The following is a 20,621-nucleotide window of genomic DNA, read 5'->3' on the forward strand; positions in this document are numbered from 1 at the left end:
CCTCAGGTCTCTCTCCAAAATTAAGCTGCTAGTGATCCTAAAGAGTTCTGACATTATATACTGTATCAAAATTTCCTGCCCGTCCTGTCATTTTTAGGCATCAGGCATTACCTTTGTGTACATAGGTAATTGTGGGCTACTCGATTTTTTCGTTAAAGCACTTTGGCAAGTGCTGGAGGGAATCTAAGCGTTGGATCAGCTCTGGAGTCAGTCAAGCGTGAGTGTGCTATGGATATATGCCGCCAAGTCTGCGGGGCTGTTTTCATTTACTGCCATGAGTAAATTCTCGGGGAATTTTTTTCATTTCTGCCGGTAAAGAATGACTTGCTCAGACTGTATTTCAATACGCATCAGTTCAACCTCCAGAAGATTTTTTTCAGATGTTCTTGTTTTTTCTATGAAGTCTTACTTTTTCAGCAAGTCTTACGAGCAACCTTTTCTCAAGAATAGTATGTTAGTATTGGATTAGAGTATGAACATTTAGGAATGTGTTGGATTTTTGAAAGATCCTTTATTACACATACCAGCTTTCATCCTTCTGACAGTCTCTTTGCACATATATAGCTTTAAATGAATGATCTTAAAGGAGCTGCTGTTGGAACATCCAGAGCAGAAAGCACCCAAATCCCACTGGGGAAAAAAAAAAAAAAAAAAAGAAGAAAAAAGACTGCAAATTAATTTCTCAGTACAAACTTCACAGCTGAGGAAGCTCACAAGACGAGTTTATTCTGAAAGTCTGCTCTATAATTTAGCCTTCTTTCAAACAGCAGTTGGGTAAATGTTGAGGAGAGTTTTGGAAGAGGGAAGAAAGGGGTAAAGAAACAATACGTCAAGCCCTTAATAGTTGGGTTTTTTTCACCTGTTGTTACTAGTTTTTGCAAATGTGATGGGTAGAGTTTGTTTTTTTTTTTTTTTTTTTTTTAAAAAGTGAAATATTTTATGAAACATAATGTATTTGGCCAAGCTGGTTTTAGGAACGTGCTTTGGAGGCAGGATGGAAGTTGTAATCCTAGAAAGGCAGAGCAACTCTTTCAGGTCAAAGCTGGTGGTAAATCAGAGCCGTGCTGAAAGTGGAGTTGTCTTTCTGGTGGTTATTCTGTCCTGCTGGAGTTACATCCCTCATGAAAAAAAAGTTAGAGAATTTCTGTCTTCTTTCCATGAGAAATGGAAATTCTGAAGCTTATTTTTTTGTGAGAAGTTGTTTTTTTGACACCAGTTCTACCAGTTTTGATGCTTTTCATCTTTAGTTTGTGTCTAGCTGGTCTTGGTTTATTTAGGCTTCTGTACGTCCAAAGCCGCAGCCTTCAGAGCCTTGCCACTTAGAAGCTGCCAGAAAATTTAGACCTGTAGCCCCCCCAAAATTGCAGATGGATTTCTAAATACATTAAATTTTACCCGCTAGAAGTCATACGCAGCCGCCTGCAGATGGTCTCTGTCCACAAGCAGTTGAGCTTCGTGTGTTTTCATGATTCTGGATCCTCTTCAGCCCAGTCTTGCTTTTTGCTGTAGTGAGCACGCTGGTCAGAACGGACCTTGGTGGTTTTATGTTTTTCCAGTTTTCTGTGTGTCGCGGCTCCTCTGACCAACCTCCAGCTGCTCTAAGATGATCAGTTTCTGTTCGTGATGGATGGTGCCCACGTTGTGCTGAGGTACAGGAATATGGAGAATTTATAAGGCAAATCATGACTGGAGTTATAAATTTTTAACTTTTACACGTACGCATTTCCACACCGCTTCAGTTGCTAAAGCCAAAGGTATTTTTTGATAGTGAGTCTGATGTAAGGTTTCTGTATTTACATTGAAAATTAGAACTTTGTACCCCAAAATAGGCATCTGTATCTTGTGTACTTTGCTGCTTTTGCCCCGAGAGTTTCTGAGACTTTAGAAACAATAAATTTTACACACACAGCAGCTTTATGATCTAAGGGAGAATTAATAACCTCTTTTATTCTGGGCAACCAAGTATTTGGATGTTGAATCACCTGCTCAAGGTTAAAAATGAAATGTGGGAAGGTCAAGGAGTTTAAAATAGTAATGTATTAACCTCAGGACAGTTGCTTATTTTTATATAGATGTATTTTGCTTAAATAGATGAAGATTCACAGTAAAAATCATTCAAGTTACCACCTTTATAGAGCTGATTTTTTTTTTTTTTTTAAGAAGAGATGATGAATTCAGAAACACTGTATGTAGAAAGTAAATCAGAGAGTACTAGTTAGATTTTTTTGTTTGTTTGTTTTTTTGTTTTGTTTTGGTTTTTTTTTTAATCTTTGGGTAGTAGCCCAGACCCTTGTCTAAGGTTTGGTAGGAAGTAAACCTGGCTTCTGTGAGATAATTCAATGAACTATTAACAATCTCTTGGGGGGAAAAAAAAAATAAAAATCCAGTGTTAGCAAATGGTCCAGATTTTCACTAACAATGGAAAACTGATTGGTTTCCAACTGTAGTAATTGTAAAGGCAAAACTTGTGTAGCGATAGGTTGACCTTAGCTGGAGATAACCCACAACTGGGCAAAATAGAAAAGCTCTACTCGAAGCAGAAGTGTTGCCACAGCCTCTTATTGCCACCTTATGTTTTTCGAAGGAAAAAGATTTATCCTCTACTCCCAACCACCGTCTGGGAGGAGGGATGGGTGAAAGAGGAGGAGCATGTCACAGTGCACCGGACATCTCAGATTGTCTTAATCTGGTTTGGGGGAGAAGGCGATGAGAAATGTCAGAGGATGTTTTCAATTTGGCCTTTGAGTAACATCACCAGATGTGCGCAACGAGCGTGTGTGAATACCTGAACACTTGGGGGGTGTTCACACCTCCCCCTCCTATAGCAGGCACATCTACGGAAGGATCGTTGTCTTAACCGCTGCACTGGAAACCAGCCTTTCCCTCAAGGGACCTAAGAAGGCTTGCCAAATTAGTGTGAAAATATAGAATGTTAGAGCGAGAACCAAACAAATATTAGAGCTAGTTAGAAAATAATTAGACATGTTTAATGCTTCAAATAAATAATTTTATTTTTAAAAAAAACCCAGTCCCGGTTGTTGTGGCTTTTTCACACCTGTCCCTCTCTACTTCCTCTCCCTCTTGTTTTTTTAGGGCAGGGATGCTAAAGCAAACTTGAGGAAAGTGGTATTTTTCCTACATACAAGAACGTGGGGGATTTGAGTTACAATTTCAACCTTTTATAGAATTCTGTAGATAAACAACATATTTGGGGAATAATGTGAAAGGCATTTTGCCATTTAAGTTAAAACCGCCTTTATTTCAATTCTAATGTGCACCAATACATACATTTGCAAACGATGAGAAAGCAAAATAAATGTTAATCCCTTTGTACTGGTTTCCTGTTGGCAGTTTGTCATGGCTATCGTGATAGAATTGTTAGAAGGGATTTGAAGGATGATGAGATCTTGGTTTTACCTTTACAGAATATATGTGTGTCATACATTTATATGCAAATGAGAAAATTCCGCTGTGTGACAAAGGGAGAAAATTATTTTGGTGCTTTCTGTTTTGAAGAGGTGTTTGATGATTTATCATATTTACTGCAGTGTGTTGTTTCAGCTAATACCATCCCGTCTTAAAAAGGTATAAAGTCCTTTCAAATTTCTTCACAATGCTCGTGGTCAGCCTTGCATGAAAAAGCCATTTGTTCTTCCCATATTAAAGCTTGTGCTTTCATGTAATTCTGAGAATTTCTTATTACTGTAAATTAATTTCACTTCATTAAGTGGTTGGGTCACAGGCAAAGGAATAATAACAGTCAGAGACACAGGAGATTACTACTTTGAATAATCGTAAATTGGCACCCACCCGCTTTCTCTCTAATATTGGGAAGAAGCTTCTGGCTGTCAAAAAAAAAAAAAAAAAAAAAAAAAAGCCTTTGAATTTGAACTATAAAGGTAGAAAAGATAAAATTATTATCTACATGAACAATATTTTACAGTGTGGAACAATGGATTGGAGTCCCTACGGGAGGCGGTGACACGATGGTAAGGATTCCGTTTTCTGTTACCTTGCTGTTATTTCAGGTCACTGGCGATTATTCAAAGTCAACCACTCAGCAGTTGTACATTATGCATATAGGGCTCAGTCGTGAAGCGATGACTCCAGAGCATGGAGAGTTTATTATTTAGATATTAATTTGTACTCTCATGTAAATTATTATTTCTTCTGCTGAGATATTCATTAAAGCTGTTGCAGTAGTTTTCTCCCAGAGGAAAAAAAGATAAGGTCTAATGAAAATGTTTTAATGAAAACAGATAGCTGGTGTTTATTTCATGCTCTCTCTTCTAAGTCTGGCCCAGTGCTTCTTGAAAACAACTGAAGAGAGTCCTACTAATTCCAGCAGATTGCTCATCAAAGCACTAATCTCCAAAGAAAGCAGAGGGGAGTATTTACCCAGGATCCACCTCCCCTTATACTGAATTTAAAGAATCATAGAATCACAGAACAGTTTGGTTGGAAGGGACCATAAATATCATCTAGTCCCAAACCCCCTGCCCCGGGCAGGGCCACCTTCCCCCAGCCCAGGTTGCCCAAAGCCCCGTCCAACCTGGCCTTGAGCCCTGCCAGGGAGGGGGCAGCCACAGCTTCTCTGGGCAGCCTGTGCCAGGGCCTCACCCCCCTCACAAGGGAGAATCTCTTCCTTCTGTCTCATCTAAATCTCCCTCTGTCAGTTTAAAGCCGTTACCCCCCATCCTGTCCCCACACCCCTGATGACGAGTCCCTCCCCCCTTTCCTGCAGCCCCTTTCAGCCCTGGGGGGCCGCTCAAAGGTCTCCCCGCAGCCTTCTCTTCTCCAGCTGAACCCTCCAACTCTCCCAGCCTGTCCTCACAAGGGGGGCTCCAGCCCCCCAGCATCTGAAAAGCATCCAGCCCTGAAAAGCATCATCACTGCAGGTGTTTCAGACAGGGCTGTAAAACTACCCTTAGAGGAGCAAACTGGAAACTACGTGCTCCGAGAGGCCGTACATAGGGTGTTGCAGCTGCGGGGAGCTGCCAACGGATTATCCAGGTTTCCAAAGCGATTTGCATTGTGGTGGATAGTCCTGCAGCGTTTCCTCTGAGACATAAGTCTCGGAAGCCTAACGGTGGTGTGGAGGGGTATTCCTGCTGCCCTCAGCCATCCCCACTGCCACCTCTAAAACAAGGGTGAAAATTTCCGTTATTGCTCTTTCTGCACCAAAGGTGGTTCCTGATAGCGAGTCTGTCTCCTCAGCTTGCAGGTGCATGGGGCACGCAGAATTTCAGAGTCACAGGCCTGGCGGGGAGAAAGAGAGAAGATGTATTTCTATGGATGGGTCTTCTGGAGGCACCTTGGTGGTAGCAGCACGTTGTCAGCTCTTCAGAGGGTGCAGGTTGGGGCAAAGCTGAGAGGGCTCGCCTTGCTCTGAAGATGCTGCGTGGTATTAACTGCGTGCCTTTGATACGTTCGGGTGGAAGGAGTGGGGATGCTTCGTTCTGAATTTCTCCTTGTACCCACGCTTGTCGTTAGATTCCTCAATGCGAGAAGCGTGTTGTAAAGATTGATCAGTAATTAATCCTTGTGTCTATCTCATCCATCCCCTATATGATGGATGTCATGTAACTAAGGGTGGCGTAATTACTTAGATAAAGGATAATTCTGCAAACTTTTACACAGGCGAATTCAAACGGGGGTTTAGTATGAGCCTAAGTAGTCATATATTTTAAATATTTATTTCGAAGGTATGGTACTGAAAATTTACATTCATTTTTGAGTTGCTGTCGCTTAAGATATTGAAGGAACTTTGACTTTTGAATCAGACACATGTTTACCTCTTTAAATTCCCGTTTTACCATTTAGAGAAGGAAGAATATCATATTTCCCTTTGAAATGACATTTAGAAGTTGTAATTAACCTGTATTAAATTAGAAAAGTCAAGTCCTGATTCAGATTAAAGCAACTGAATTTTTTCTCTTCAAGATTCTTAGCCCCAAATGTCTTAGTTTTATGACTTTATCATCTAGAGTTGGGATGTTGTACTGTGGCCTGGAAAATTTCATTTTAATCCGTCTACTAATGGTCCCATTACCAATTAAGCTTTAGAAACAATAATCAGTTTGGAGTATTCTTTAGTATACTGCAAGTATTATAAAGAGATTTAATTATTTTTTTTTAATAAATATTTATTGTCGCTAGTAATGCTTATTTATTTATTTTTAATCTATTAAACATGATAGGATTTATGCTCCTCTGGAGATACTGAGCCAAGAGGTATTTATTTAAAATGCAAAGGAAAGAAAGGTTCTAATGAACTGCAAGAATCTCAGTAACTGCTAGAGTTCTTCTGTGAAGTTCTATTACCTATGCAAGTCACTCCTGGACGTGAACTGCACTATTTTAATTGAAGAAGTTTCTAAATATAAATCGGGTATCTAGGGGATATAGACTGAACCCATCTGCTCTACCAGAATTGACTTTTTCATATCTCCTATCTTAACTTATTTGTATCCAAGACATAGACAAAGCTTCTCAAACAGGTGCGCTTTGATACTATCCAATTAATTACTGACAGAGGGGCTGCGTTGGAAACTTGGTCTGTATCTCTGCTTTGGGATCTAAACAAGTTCCCTGATTCTTAGGATGTTTTCCTGGACGTTTAAAACAAAGAATGAAGACATTTGAAATAAATAAGTCCGTCTCCTGGAATGAGAGTCAGCAGCTGGAGCTGGGTTGGACTCAGACTTACAAAATTCTATAAAGAAGGCGGTGACTATTTTTTTCCCGCCCCATTGCTGTTTTACTGTAATAGATTTCAAGACCATTCTGAAGAATTTTTCTTGGGTTTTGTGGAGAAAGAAAAGATAGTAGATAAATATTTTCTCCAAGGATGTGAAGGGGGGGAAAAAAAGCTGCTTTTGGAAGCAGGTCGCTGGATGCAACCTTGCTTGGGACCATAAGAGCTGGAAGCAGTTTCCATTTGAACCTCGTCCAGTGGAAAATGTGAAGTGAGCAAGTGATGAATTGCAAGGGCCGAGACTGATGCCTTGTGAAAGATTTGCAAAGAGCTGAGATTTAGACACTTATTACGTCCCCAAGCCCTTCTTTACCTATGCCATTATGAATAATAAAAAAGATTTTAAAACAAAGGAAAAAAAATAAAAAGAAGAGGTGTTTAGTCATTTTCATGCTGGTGGCTTTAGAAATATAAAGGGAAAGATGACAAATGACCCAGAAGAACCAGAAATTTTCGATATTTGCCTGTGATGAAAGCGAATCCATTTTCCCTACTTATTTCGTAGCGGTAAAGCTGCCCTTGAGTTATTTCCTAACCTCATCCCCACCGTCCTGGTCTCTAAAAAAGAACTTTGCTCTCCCGCAGGCTCTTCCTTGAGGCGCTCGCTGGCGCTGGCTTGCTCTGTGCCTGGTTCCTGGTGCAGGCGTCCTGGGGGCTGTCCCTGGGCAGGCTGCCTGGGGGCGCGAGGGGGCCTGGCCCCTGGCCCCGTGGTCTCAGAGTCCTTGGGTTTATCTGCTGGGGCCTCCACAGAGCGCTCACCGTGTTGCGGGTGCGTCGGTTCTCTGCTGTCAGCTGTGATTAGCCAAGGGTTGGCAACAACTATGGGTTTGTGTTCTTTTGGTATCTGTTAGGACACTCCAAATTATTTTCTATCTGTGAACTCCTCAGTTTACCCTCTCTCTTTTTTTTTTTTTTTTTTTGAAAGCTATGATGCTCTTTATTCTCACTACTAAGGTAAAGGTTGTGCAGGTAATACCGTTTACTACTTCGGTATCCATCCTAGCAAAACATTCAGGTGGTTCTTCTGTATCATGGGTTTGAGGACAGCAGCCCTGATTTCCAAAAACCGAGACACAACAGGACCATTTGGGTTTGCCATCTGTAAGACATTTCCTTCTAGGATCCCAGGGTCGGTTACGGGGCTTCCAGACATCCCTACAGCCTGGGGAAGGAGACAACAGGTTTGTCACTGTCACACAGATGCATGTTAAGCCTAAACTCTTCAGCACATCCCGCTGTCGCTGGAACACAGCCTGCCTGTGCCTGGAGGAACACCCCCAGCATCTCTCTAAATGATACCCAGTCACTCATCCCTACGTTCCTTTCTACACAGTCTCGGGTTTTTTTGCTGTTAATACCGAGGTGCTGACCCTGGCAAAGCAGCCAGGTGTTGTGGCAAAGCGCCTACCCCAGTCCTAGCCAGCCATTATGCTTATGGAAATACTTTCAATTTCAAATTTTTTGAGAAGGTCGGGCAAGGATTGTTTCTGTTCTTTCTTTTTTTTATTTTTATTTTTTGTTATTCTTCCCTGCAGAATTGCTTTCTTTCTGAACACAGCAGTATTTATTACTTACTTTCCAAACTTCTTTTAATCCTGCAACTGCCATTAGATAAAACAATGAACCAAGTTACTTATTCATAAAGGCAACGTAAATATTTGTTCTTTGCTGTATTCCAATAAAATAATGTTGTCATGGATTATTGGCAGTAAATTATTTTAAGTTATACGTTTAAAAGTAAACAAAGCTGTATACATGAAAACTATCTGTGATCATTTTTCACAAAGCATCTTATACTTTTCCATTGTTGGTATGAGATCTGAAATCTTAATGCTTGTATTTTGATTTTCAGTGTCTCCCTATTTCATTTCTATTGCAAATGCTTTCTACAGAGAAATTATAAACAGTTTTCTACATTCACTGCTCCCCTTCCCATCTTCCCGGTCTGGCCCGATTCTGATAAAATCATTTGTATCTTGTCATTAATAGTGGTTCACTGAGTGAATTATAATTCTCTTGTTTGGGTGCTGCATTTTAACATTCGGCTGTTGAAATGTACTTGGGGAGGAAGAAGGGCTTCCAGTCTCAAAAAACTCTTTTTTTTTTTTTTTTCTCCAAATTTCTAGAAGCTATTTGCTAGTCTAGGAGAGAATAAAGCAAAAATGGATGCTCTTTAATTTCCAGTCTGCTGTTTATTTCAAAAGCAGATTTTCTGTTTGATAGAAACGTTGTGAGGCATTATTCTCAAGTGTCAGCTAGACCCTGTGTACCTATAAAGTATATAAAGAACTAGGATATTTTGCACATATATAAAAAAAAAAAAAACAAAAAACACACCAAAAAACAGATTTTAGCACGTGAATCCTGCCCCGGTAGAGGTTTTCCTCAGCCACAGTGGTCACACAAATTCCCAGCCTACTTGCTTTAGTACAGGGTGCGTTTACGAAATGGGCTCTAATAGATCCTTCAGAAAGTTTCATAGACTTTTTCTTGTCTTTTCGAACGGATTGAGACACAAGCTTAAACAAATGGCAAGATCTTCAAGTTAGAATCATTTTAAAATTAAAAACGGGTGACCCCAAGGGCTGATACTTTTTCCTCTTTAAAGAAGAAACTATAAGTTACAAACATGTAATTTCTTTCTTATTCTAAGAATGCTGAATATATTTCCTTATAATATCACAGGTCTCCGGGACCTTTCTCTTCACACTGATGAACTTCTTCCATGAACCTCCAGCGCCCCAGTGCTGTCAGGAGGTTGAAACCTCCAAGATGCGTCTCAATAGTTCATTTTAGGATTCTTTAAGACAGCAAGTCTGTAAATACGGTGCAAAACCTGAAGCACAAAATGTAGGAAGTTTCTGCTGCTTCTCATCATGTCTGGGTTTTGAATAACGCTCCATGCTGTGCGTTGTAGCTCTAAACAGAAGATATTTATAGATATATAATCTTGCCTACCTACAGTTACGTTTCTAAATGCATTAGAGTGCAGAGCCATTGGCTTCTGTGGGAGGTGCTGAATGGTCTGGCACTCCGATGACTAAAGATAAACTCTTAGCAACCTAAATTTAGGCACCTCATTTAAAAAAAAACCAACTTTGGCCCAGATATGTGAACCTAAAAGAACGAGTTACAATAATTCATTTCAAATTCCCTGCTCCCCAGACTGAGCATTTATTCATACAAATTGCTCACTGTTGCAGATAAATCACAAAACGCAGCCAATGCCATAACTCTGCACCTGAGCATTATTTAGTTCTGCTTTGCTAATGTTGGCAGCACTTTGCTTTTTCTCGATATGTTCCAGCACCTGGCTACTTGGGCTTTGTCTGAATATGCGAGAGGGGTGAATAGGGAGAAAATCTACAAGTTGTTTTTTTTTTTTTCCCTCGCTGTCATTTCTGCCAGCTTTCCTAATAGTTGTGACTCCTCAACTAGGTGGTCAGTTTAATTTACCTGCCAGCTTAAAAGAAACACAACGGCGACAATTACCAAGGGAGACAGGTTTTTTACTGCATGCTTAGGAGAGGATTACCGTGTCTCTAGTGGCTCTCATCTGCTTTGGCACCGAGGACATTTAATTTCCCATAATACTGTTTGATGATGATGATGATGATAAATACTGTGCCTTGTCTGTGTTGATTTTTCTCTCTTTTGGTTTCTTTGTGGTTTCTCTTTTGGGAATTTTTGTCTCTTTAAAGGAGTACTTCACCTTGTGGACAGGAGAAATAGATTGAGGTATGTGCGTCGCCCACAATTTTCTCTCAGATTTGTGTAGGCTGCACAAACAAGTAAAGTTTTAAAACACAGTTACTTGGGCAAGGTTTGTTTTGGTTTTTTGGTGTTTTTTTTCCCTTTCTTTTTAAGGCAGTATAAACTAAGAATAATGCTAAAAATGTTGATGTTGGCTTCTTCGCCAGGTTTCGGTTTGCTTTTTGCTAGGATCAGGTAACGGTGCTCTCTTTGCCTGTATTAAGGATGGATGTCTTGTCATTTCACTGCAGCCTTATAAGTGGTGGGCGTTTATTCTAAGCCAGTCATCTGTAGTCAGTGTCATGAGAGAAGGTGATTCATCCCATCTGACGTTAAATATCTGAGAGGTTTATTATGCAGCGTGTTCTGGAGAGGAAGGGAGTTGCTGATGTTCCTGCCCAGTCCAGTGCCGCAGTCTACAGAGCCTCTCTGTACCACTGCAGTTATTTCTGAGGACACACAGAATGAACAGAACACAGAAATTATCCCGGTTAAAAAACTGTAACTAGAAGTATTCATCTGTATTTGTTTTTTGGGTTTTGTTGTTGTTTGTTTGTTTGGTTTTTTTAACCAGGTTCATTTCAGTGATTCATAGGGCCGTTTATAACATAGCGATAAGAATATCTGTCCAATAAACGGGGTCATATTGGCACAGAAGAAAAAAAGTAGTTGAAGGCAGAGACATTCAATACTTTGTGTAATGAACTGCCTCCTGAAATACATGTGTGCACTGGGACTGTCCTGTTTTATTAGGTGAGATGAATCCACAATAGTTGTTTAACCGTGTGTTAAGCAGGACATTAACAGTGTCGTCGTCGCTGTAGTGAACACCTCTTGATGCTTGATATTGCTTTATTAGACTATAAAGTATCTTGATGTGAGCTTCTCCATTTCAAACACAGGGAGCAGTTGGAAACTTCTAAATATATATTGCTAAATCCTTCCACTGAGGTCCTCAGTGCTAGTTGTGCTCTTTGTGCTAGCGGTCTTTCCCACTTTTAGCATCTTAACAAACCTGTATGTGTATGGATAAATGCGCTGCCTTACGAGATGGGCTGATTCTTTATAGTCTGTAGTGACCATCCATGTCCTCACCAGGAAGCCAGAGAAAGCATCCATGCAAATCATGACTAGCATCCATGCAAATCATGACTTTCTCTGGGGTCTTACGTAAGCATGAAGAGAGGATGACCCATGTAAACTTCTCCGGAGTGTCTCCGAGCGGTATTAGCTAACAGTCTAACTACCAGAGCTGTAATGAGACAGAGGCCGTGTGTTTGGGGATACTGGTAAGAAACCAGCCTACTAGGATGCATTAGATATATCGGGGGGAAAGTAAATCTCCTGAACTGCATGTTCTGTGTGCAGTTGTTCACCGTAGCATCCCTTATTACGTTGAGGGACCACCGTGCTTCAGTATGCTTCTGTGGTACATCGAGGGAGTATCTTCACGGTACAGGGTACTTTGGTTTAGACACTGAAGTCAGAGAAATGTGACCACCACGGATAAAATACTGTTCCATGAAGCAGCAGTGAAGGAGATGAAAAGAACTATACTGAAACAATGCCAGTAGCAATGAAAGCAATCCAAATGAACTTTGTAGTACCTCTCTATGTAAGTTCTTTCTGGAATATGTTTCACGTGTTTTATTTATTTTTTATTATTATATTTCTTTTTATTTTTGTAGGCTGTGGAAACCAACCTTGCATCAAAGGATAGTCACTGGGTCTATGTAAATGAGGTAAGAAAGTCAAAAGAGACGACCTAGCTTGGTACATTCACTCAACGCTGTCTTTTTGTTGCCTGTGCTTTGACCCACCAAACTGAGCGTACACTCGTTGTTTTTACGTTTTGAATGGTGCGAGATGCAGACTCTGTGGTGTCGTTGCTTGCCTGTCCAGCTGAATGAGCGTAGGTTGAATACCAAAGGTCAAAATAAGGCTTCCAACATACCTCATAGCAGCTGGGGGACTTTCTTTTTTCCTTCATGGTGACGCTACTTCATTAGCTATTTAGGAAGTGGAGAATATCTCAAAAGAAACCTTCAACCCATGCATCTGTATCTGCCAGAATTTCACCCTTTGCTGCTGTGCAAGCCCGCACTCAGACACCAGGAGAGGGAGGAGCGCTGAGGCTGGCTGCAGGCTTAGCTCCTGCAAACATGCATTTACATGATACACAGGTTTTCTCCAGTGCAAAACTGCGTTGGGGTTTTGGCCGGGATCCAGGATAGCATAGATTTAAAATGTGATATTTCCTCTCCGCAGAAAATGGCATCCTGTCCTGCTACTATGATTATTTATTTTACCTTAGTGCCATGACGCCCTGATGGGAATCCGTGCAGACTCGTATTTAAAAGGCAATGGAAAGCTTGAAATGTTTTACCCATATGTAATAATTTTTAACTCTACCGATTGTTCACGATAAATGGCACTATTTCATATATTTCTGGGTTTAATAATGATTCATTAAAAGATAGTAAAATATCTAAGTTAAAAAGTGCTCACTGTTTTATTTTTATATTATAAATGCATGGCCTCTAATTTAATAACCAATTCCTGTGTTAATTTCTCATTCCTTTCTTTGCACCTAGCTAATAATTTTGGTTAGGCTACTTTTAATAGTAGCTATAAATTGTATTGTGTGGCATGAGAAAGGCTCTGTAATTAAATAGGGGTTAGGGAAAGCGAGTTAAATCTCTGCTTATAAAGGCTTTATAAATTCTTTCGAGTCCTTGTTACATTTAAGTACCTCCTGATTTGTCAGCTGCCGTAATGACCCACTACAAAATACCAGCACGCTGCCCAGAGAGGCAGTGTTTATATCCACATAAAGATAACGCAGTGCGTATTTCCCTAAACATTTATAGGGAGGGAGTGTTTGTGAGTTTGTTATTGCTGCTGTTACTGTTCAGATATTACAATTCACTTCATGAATCTCTAACACCACAAATAAAAACCTTCAGCGCTCATACACCACGCGGGGTGTGTCAGTTCCGCTTTTTGTTTGTGAACTTTTAATTTTTTTCTCTTCACTGGTCGGATACTGGGTAGGAAAGCTACGATAGCAACCTGCGAAGCTAAAGTATAACTTTTGAGTGAAAAATATTAGTGCACGTACTTATATCTCGAAATGCAGTTAAATTAGAACAGACGATTGCAGAAACTTTTCATAAAACCTTGGAGAGCAATTTGCAGACAAAAAGAGGAGATGACGGGGTCTTGGTTATCCTTTTTTATTATTATTATTTTTTAACCGAAGAGCGTTGCTCTTCGTGTAATTGAAGTTACTGTAAAAAGAAGATATGTTAAGCATCCCCGTGGATGTATCTATAGAAACGTGGAGGTTCTTTAGGATTTACTTTTTATTTAATATTGTGCAGACACCCCTATCCCTACCAAGAGGACAGACTGATCATGCTTTCCGTGTACATGTTTCCAGTTGGTATCACTGAGACCTGCACGTGTACTCGATGGAAAATGTGTTATTCCTTGACTGGATGTTGACTGGGGCTGTGATTTGAAGAATTGAGTTAATTTTTAATTTCCGACAGTCAAATCAGCTCTTTTTGATGGAATTCCACGTGTTTAGCAAGCCAGATGTAGTGTCTTCTGTAAATGGACCAGATACTTAGCCAGTCCTTTTTTACTCCCAGGCTGAGTGAGAATCCTACACTTTTCTGTTCACTCCATTGTCTGTGTGACCTGATGATCCCACTGCAAGGAAAAGAGAGGCATAGGGCTGACCGACCCGAAGGAGCAGGAGTAGGAAGAGAACACAGTGACCACCATGGCCATTGGGGTTCCTTGTATGAGGAGCATTGGATAGTAAAGAGGCTCTTTAGGCTTTTCTCGCTTTAGGGAACCATTTAATGTCCTGGTACAGGTTAAACTACCGAGGTCTGACCGATCTTGAGCACCTTGTGACAGCCTTCCCTGCCTCCCACCTCTCGTCAGGCCACTGAGGATCTGAACCTTGAACTTACCTTGCTATAGCAAGAATCATTACATAGCGCTCTATTATTTCAATAAGAGATTTTATTATGGTTTTACTTGAATTAAATCTACTTTAGTCTCTCTGTATTGATAATCCGATAAACATTTGTTGGTTTGTTGTTTTTTGTGGGGTTTTTTGCCTTTTGCTTCTGTTCTATACAGCAGGGTAGGAGTTAGGTTTTGGAGTTCGAGCATTATCACTTTAGTTTTGTGATGAGCTAACTTAAAACTGTATGGCTGGTAAGCTCGTTATGCAACAAATGAACACCCATGGGATGTCAGAGCTGGTCTCAAATTACGGAGCCGTACTGTCAAGATCCTGCATTTTCTAGTTTCCAGTAACCCAAGTCTCTGTGCTGAGGTATCTGCTCAGTTTGGATGTTATTGGCGGTGCAAAAGGACTCAGTCGTCTTTACAAAAAGTCTGATGGATTGGGAGTTGGATTCATTGTATGGGGTTGAAAGGCTGAAACATTACATGGCAAGTCTTCCGGGATAAGAGAATATACAGGGATGGGTCTTTGCAGGCAGTATCATGCCCTCATATGTCCTCTTTGAAGGCAAAGTCATAAAACCCTGACTGTTTTAAAAATGTATGTTTGTAAGTATGTCTCTCCTTATTTCAGACATTTTATGTTTCAAAATTGCAGGGCTCTCGAAAGTAGTGGAGATCTGAGGGGGGAAAAAAAAGCATTTCTAACCATCCTCCCCGATCTAGATTTAAATTTCATCATCTTCACTTTCATTCATCTCGCAATACTAAATCTTTCCTTGCATACATTTAGGTAGTGAGTCTGCCCAAATTCTGGCTTAAACATGCCAAAAACTTTTTGAAACCCAGAATATTTGTGATTTCTTCATAAATACTTGCAGAAACAACCAACTCTTCAGAACAGTGACTAGCCTGTGCTTGGCTTTGTCTCCAGAACAGCCCCAAAGGTTTTACCATTGCCTGTGTTGGGAGTTGCTCATGACCAGCAATTTTGACCCTAAAGAAGATCTGTTAGAACGTTTCTGGTGTTCTGGTTGTACCTTTGATGTTTATGCCTTTAAGCGTTGATGAAGTGACCTACCAGCTTTGAGAGATCTGTGCTATTTTTAACGTGTGCCATGACGGGCACAGCTGTAGATGCTCCCCTATTTTGGGTGTTTGTTTCTTGTATTTTTTCCCCTTTTTTCTTTCTTAATTTTATTTTTCTCTTACGTATCTTTTTTGCCTGACATCCAGCATCTCTGTTGGTTCCTCCTGACATTTTTTTTGGTTTTCTCCTTCTCTTTTTTTGCCCGTTCAGAGAAAGTGCTGTGCATTGCCCAGGGCATATGTCTGTGGGAGAGGCACAAGAGCAATACTTGAAACTGAATTTGTATGTGGTTGTACCAGGAACAATGTTCTAGGAGTCTGTGTCTGCTTTTTTTTATTAACAGCAGCAGTAGGTCTGGGGGTATAAATAGCACTAGAGAAACCATGTTTCCCTTTTTGTGGAATGTTTCATGGTTTTCACATTTTTCTCCATACCAAGGGGAGAGAAAAGATAAAAGAAATTGTTCGGCAAAACTGCAATTCAGATGAAAAAAATATTCAATTCAAACACTATTTTGTTCCATCATATCAGTATGTTTAATTCTAATTCCAAATTTATAAACATTTGTTATTTTTAATTGTAAATCAGTAAAGGACACAAAGCAATCAACTACTCTTCGAGGAAATGGAATGGGTACTGAATCTGAGTGATAACTCAGATGAATTGTTTCACCGTTATCACACCCTTCCTTTTCATTTCTTTTTCAACAAACTTTCATCAGTATTCAGAAGTTTCGCTGAAAGTTGTAAGACGTGGTAGGACAAAGCACAAGGCTGCTGGTTGAGATAGGAGATTTTTTTTTTTTTTTTTTTTTTTTTTTTTTTTTTTTTTTTTTTGTGAAGCACAGGGAGTGATGAAGAGAGGACTGGACCTAGTGTTGCATGTCCAAACCATACTTGCTCGGAAGATAAGGAGATGTGAGGGTCAAACCTGTTGAATAATTGTGTGGAAATACACAAAAGACATACCCTGAGGAAGACTTTTTTGGAAGTGCATTTTTTTGACAGAAATGCCCCAAATAAAAGAAATGGAAAGAATTCCCTGACAGTTGAAAAAGTAATGTTGGGGCACAGAGAAGGCTTCACAATTTCCTGTGATTGACAGTTTATCCCTACATGTTTAAAAAGTTAAGGCAGCCATCGGTTCAGATTTTGTTATGGCTAAGGAAGAATGGGCTGAGTATGTCAAAAGATAATTGGTGTGAAAGTTATTGTGAGATGGTAACGTGCACTGTTTGAAGAAGAGGAAGAAGTGTGGAAAGGAGAATAAGGATAATGGATGGCAGTAGAAAGATCATCCAACTTCACAAGTTTAGGTGAACTAGTAGTAGCGCTTTTGAAAAGATAATATGATGAGTAAACGATGGCAAAAGAACTGTGGAGTTCTGTGAAGATGAAGGCATATTGGCTTATTGGAATGGTTGCAATGGTTTATCATTATAGGTCTTGAAATCAGAGAGGAATTCTAAAGAAAAAGAGGTGAAAAAAAGGGCAAAGGAGGAGCGTAAAGGTGAAGTAAATGATTATAAAGTGAGGCTGGGGTACGAAATGACTCATACCAGGGGTCTTAAAAAATATTAAGCAAAGTTTAGATGTAGCAGAAGATAAAGGGGAAAGCTTTTCTGAAAAAAAAATCAGAATTTTTTCAGATTTTTTTTCAGAAATTTCAGTGATTACTGAATGGAAAAATGGGGTTTAACGTTTATATAGACTTACTCGATGCTGGCTTTATAGAAAGTATTAATTGTAACCAGAATGTTAAAAACATTCTGTAGTACTTCAAATTTATTTAGATAAATCTGAGGCACTTCACCAAATGAGATTCCATATAGCGAAGTGATGAGTAAGTCAGGTGTGGCTACAAAACGACATACAGCTGGTGAGCATCTACAGGAGCAATGTGGAATCCTTGTGGCTGAGAACCGGAGTATCAGTCAGAGTTGTCGTGGTCTGGCAAAACAAGCAAATCTAGTCCTCAGTTACTGGAAACATCCTTGGTCAGATACGGGAGGCAATTCTTTTGCTCTGCTTGACATCAACATGGCCTTGTTAGAACAGTATTGCAAGGTTTGGGCGAGACCCTTTAAAACAAAACAAGAGAATGCAGAACCGTTTTGAAAACGCAGAGGAGAGTACCTGGTGTGATGAAAGCTCAGCAAAATACCCCCTGCGAGGAAAGGTTCAAAGTGTTAGGTTTGTCTCCTGTGAAACTCAGAAGATGGAGCAATGGTATAGCAGATAGAATTCAAAGACGAATATGATCACGTGTTCACTCTGGGAAGATAAAGGAAATGCAATTTAATCTTCTTCAGTAAAAATGAGATTGAGTATTGGGAAGTGGTTTATGATCTAAATATGATAATGAATAAGAACAACTTCCTTGGTTACTTTCTTCCATCTCATCATCTCTGTCTTTGCACCTGGTTCTGCTGTTGTCTTTTATTCTTTGTTTTTCAGCATCCTACTCGCATCATGTAAGTCTGCTAAATATTTTCAGACCTCAGTTTGGAAAGACAAATACAATTTTATTATGAACACCGCTGGGTATTTTCTGATCTGTACCTTCTGTTCTAGGTCTTTCCACACATCTTTTTTTCAATACGGGTATGGCAGTGGCAGTTTATACAAACAGTCATTGCATATCCTTCTGATCGAATCATTTATTCAATACTTTTGCTGACAAACGTGAAATTTATGGGAACTGTGACTCATATTTGATCGCCAGTCAGTGTGGAACTCCATCCTTCCCTGTCTACCACTGAGCAAACTAGAACAATTGTGCTTGATTAGATTCTGTCAGCCAAATCCACCCTCAAGGTAGTCCCAGTGATGTGACTTAGCCAGGGATGAACCTACTGCCCTATTTCCTGATATCAGTCATTGGAAATGGAGGAGGATATTGTAATTCTATGTAGTTTTGACAGAGAGATGCCTAGCAATGAATTACTGGCACTTTCAGTGCTTTAAAAATAAACGTAAGTCTGTAAACTAAGGTTAGAGCTCTACTCGACTATAGTTTTCATTTGTTGCTTTTCCGTTGAATTGATTCTCATCGATTAACCTTCATCAGATCAGATACAAAGGAATATTTGTTATTAACACAAAATAACTCCTTATTGCCTTGACTTTTTAGTCTTAGAATTACCACATTCTGTACCATATGGAATAATGAATGCTGAAATTCAAACAATATTCACTTCTACATTCTCAGATTGGAACTGTGGGAATAGTGGGGAGAACTAGTAGAAATTTTACTACTTTAGTTCTTGCTTGCCTAAATGATCAGTTACTCTGGGGGAAAGGAATGTTTGGGGAAGGAGGGGGGGAATCCTTCTCATAGATCAAGTACCAACCCATGTGGGTATTTGTCATGGCATGGCACTTAAGGGAGGGAAGGGTTCTTTGTAATAAAGCAAAACTTTGTTACTTTGCAAGATCACAGTGTCGTGCATTCTTCCATCGCATCTTTCTGGGGACTACTGTAAAGTTTCCAGAATTAAGCTTTATGGAGGAGGAAGGAATCATACTCTTGATTGTCCTGGTAGGTGCACTAGCACAGTTCCCAAGGTTTGTGTGTGTTCACGGGCGCTGCGTGGTGGGTGACTCTACTTCTGTATTGCACGATCCAACATACGGCTTAATGCCACGTAGAGTAGCTTGACTGAGGCTGAACAGGGGCTCACTTCTTTATCCCCAGAAGAACTTGTGCTGTTATTTGTCCTCTTTAAAAACAAACAAAAAATCAACCGATGCTTCCGCACCGCAGGGTGGATAACAGGAAGGTAAGTTGTATTCATAATGGCACTTGCAAAATCAAAGGTGGTTTGTTATTGATAGAACGTAGGATAAACTGTTGTGAACATTTTAAAAACCAGCTAATTGAAGGATGTTTTCAACAAGTGAACAAGTGGCCCTTTACAGATGTACACAGTATATTGAGGGAAATCGGAATAACCCAATCGTATCAATCTTAACGCAAAATGTCACGTAAATCTGTACCTTGTCTCCATGAGCCGTCCTTGTCCTCATTGCCATTCAGTTTAATACTCCTTTTTTTTTTTTTTTTCAGGGAAGTGCTTTCTGGAAATCTGTTTTGGTTCTTTAAATTATTAATGTAATTAAAATTTATAATTTTCTGACATTACCTCTAGGAAAATAGAGATTGTAATGTGAAACCTAATTGTCTCATTTTGCAATTTGTGCTATGATAGTTGAGCACAACTAGAGCGGATTTAAATATTCCCCTGAGTAATACGGTTTAAGTATCGCAAACTAACTGAAGTTCTTTGTGTGCAGATAAATAAATAGATAAATGAATTCCCCGCATGACCAATATTTGTGCGCGGAGAAATAGAGAAATGAACGCCGCAAATGCTTGAAGAGTAAACATTGACATTAACAGGCCACATGAACAGAAAATACAGTGTTTACAGCAGTACCCGCTCAGTGGTGAGCTCTGTGGTGGGGACTACTACTGGGTGAATAGTTAATCTTACACTTACGGCCGCCTACCAGAATATTTAAGTGGTCCCTGAAATATTTGGAGGAGCAATCTTCTTTCCCTTAGTAGAAGAAAAAAAAAAATCCCGTCTAAGAGCACTTAGATAAGAGAACATCTTTTATCCCTGGGTGAAGTGCTCTCGCTCCATCATTCAAGAAATTCAGTATTTCCAGGCCAGAGCACAGACTGCTCTCAGAGGTGCCCAGCAATAGGGAGGGAGGCTCCTTAACCTTCCTTAAAGCACATCGCTGAAAACAAGTAGAAGCCACCATCTATATTAAGAAACGATTTTACCCCGCGTTGCAACTTTATGGGATCATGAAAGCCAAAAAGAGGGCGTGTGACATGGAATTTTGCAAGGAGCACTTGCCTGGCCAAACCAGTTGATAAGCTCGACTTAGAATACAGCATTCACACCTGCCCTGAACGGTAATTACTGTATGCTGTCTTGTGCTCTGTAACGATCCAAGAACAAAATTGGAAATTCAGGATACGTTTGTTTGAGAAAAAAAAAAAAAAAAAAAAAAAAAAAAA

The 20,621-nt window shown here is 39.9% G+C and overlaps 1 protein-coding gene across 1 annotated transcript in view; it reads left to right on the forward strand.

The window, feature by feature from the left end:
* Positions 1–20,621, forward strand: part of GRID1 (glutamate ionotropic receptor delta type subunit 1) — a 537,830-nt gene that overhangs the window by 405,499 nt on the left and 111,710 nt on the right. The window contains exon 5 of the mRNA XM_026851878.1: positions 12,199–12,252. Coding sequence (XP_026707679.1) covers positions 12,199–12,252 — 54 coding nt within the window. The remainder of the gene's footprint in view (positions 1–12,198; positions 12,253–20,621) is intronic.

The sequence above is a fragment of the Athene cunicularia genome, assembly GCF_003259725.1.
Source record: "Athene cunicularia isolate RWA chromosome 6 unlocalized genomic scaffold, athCun1 chr6_part2, whole genome shotgun sequence".
Taxonomy (NCBI): Eukaryota; Metazoa; Chordata; class Aves; order Strigiformes; family Strigidae; genus Athene; species Athene cunicularia.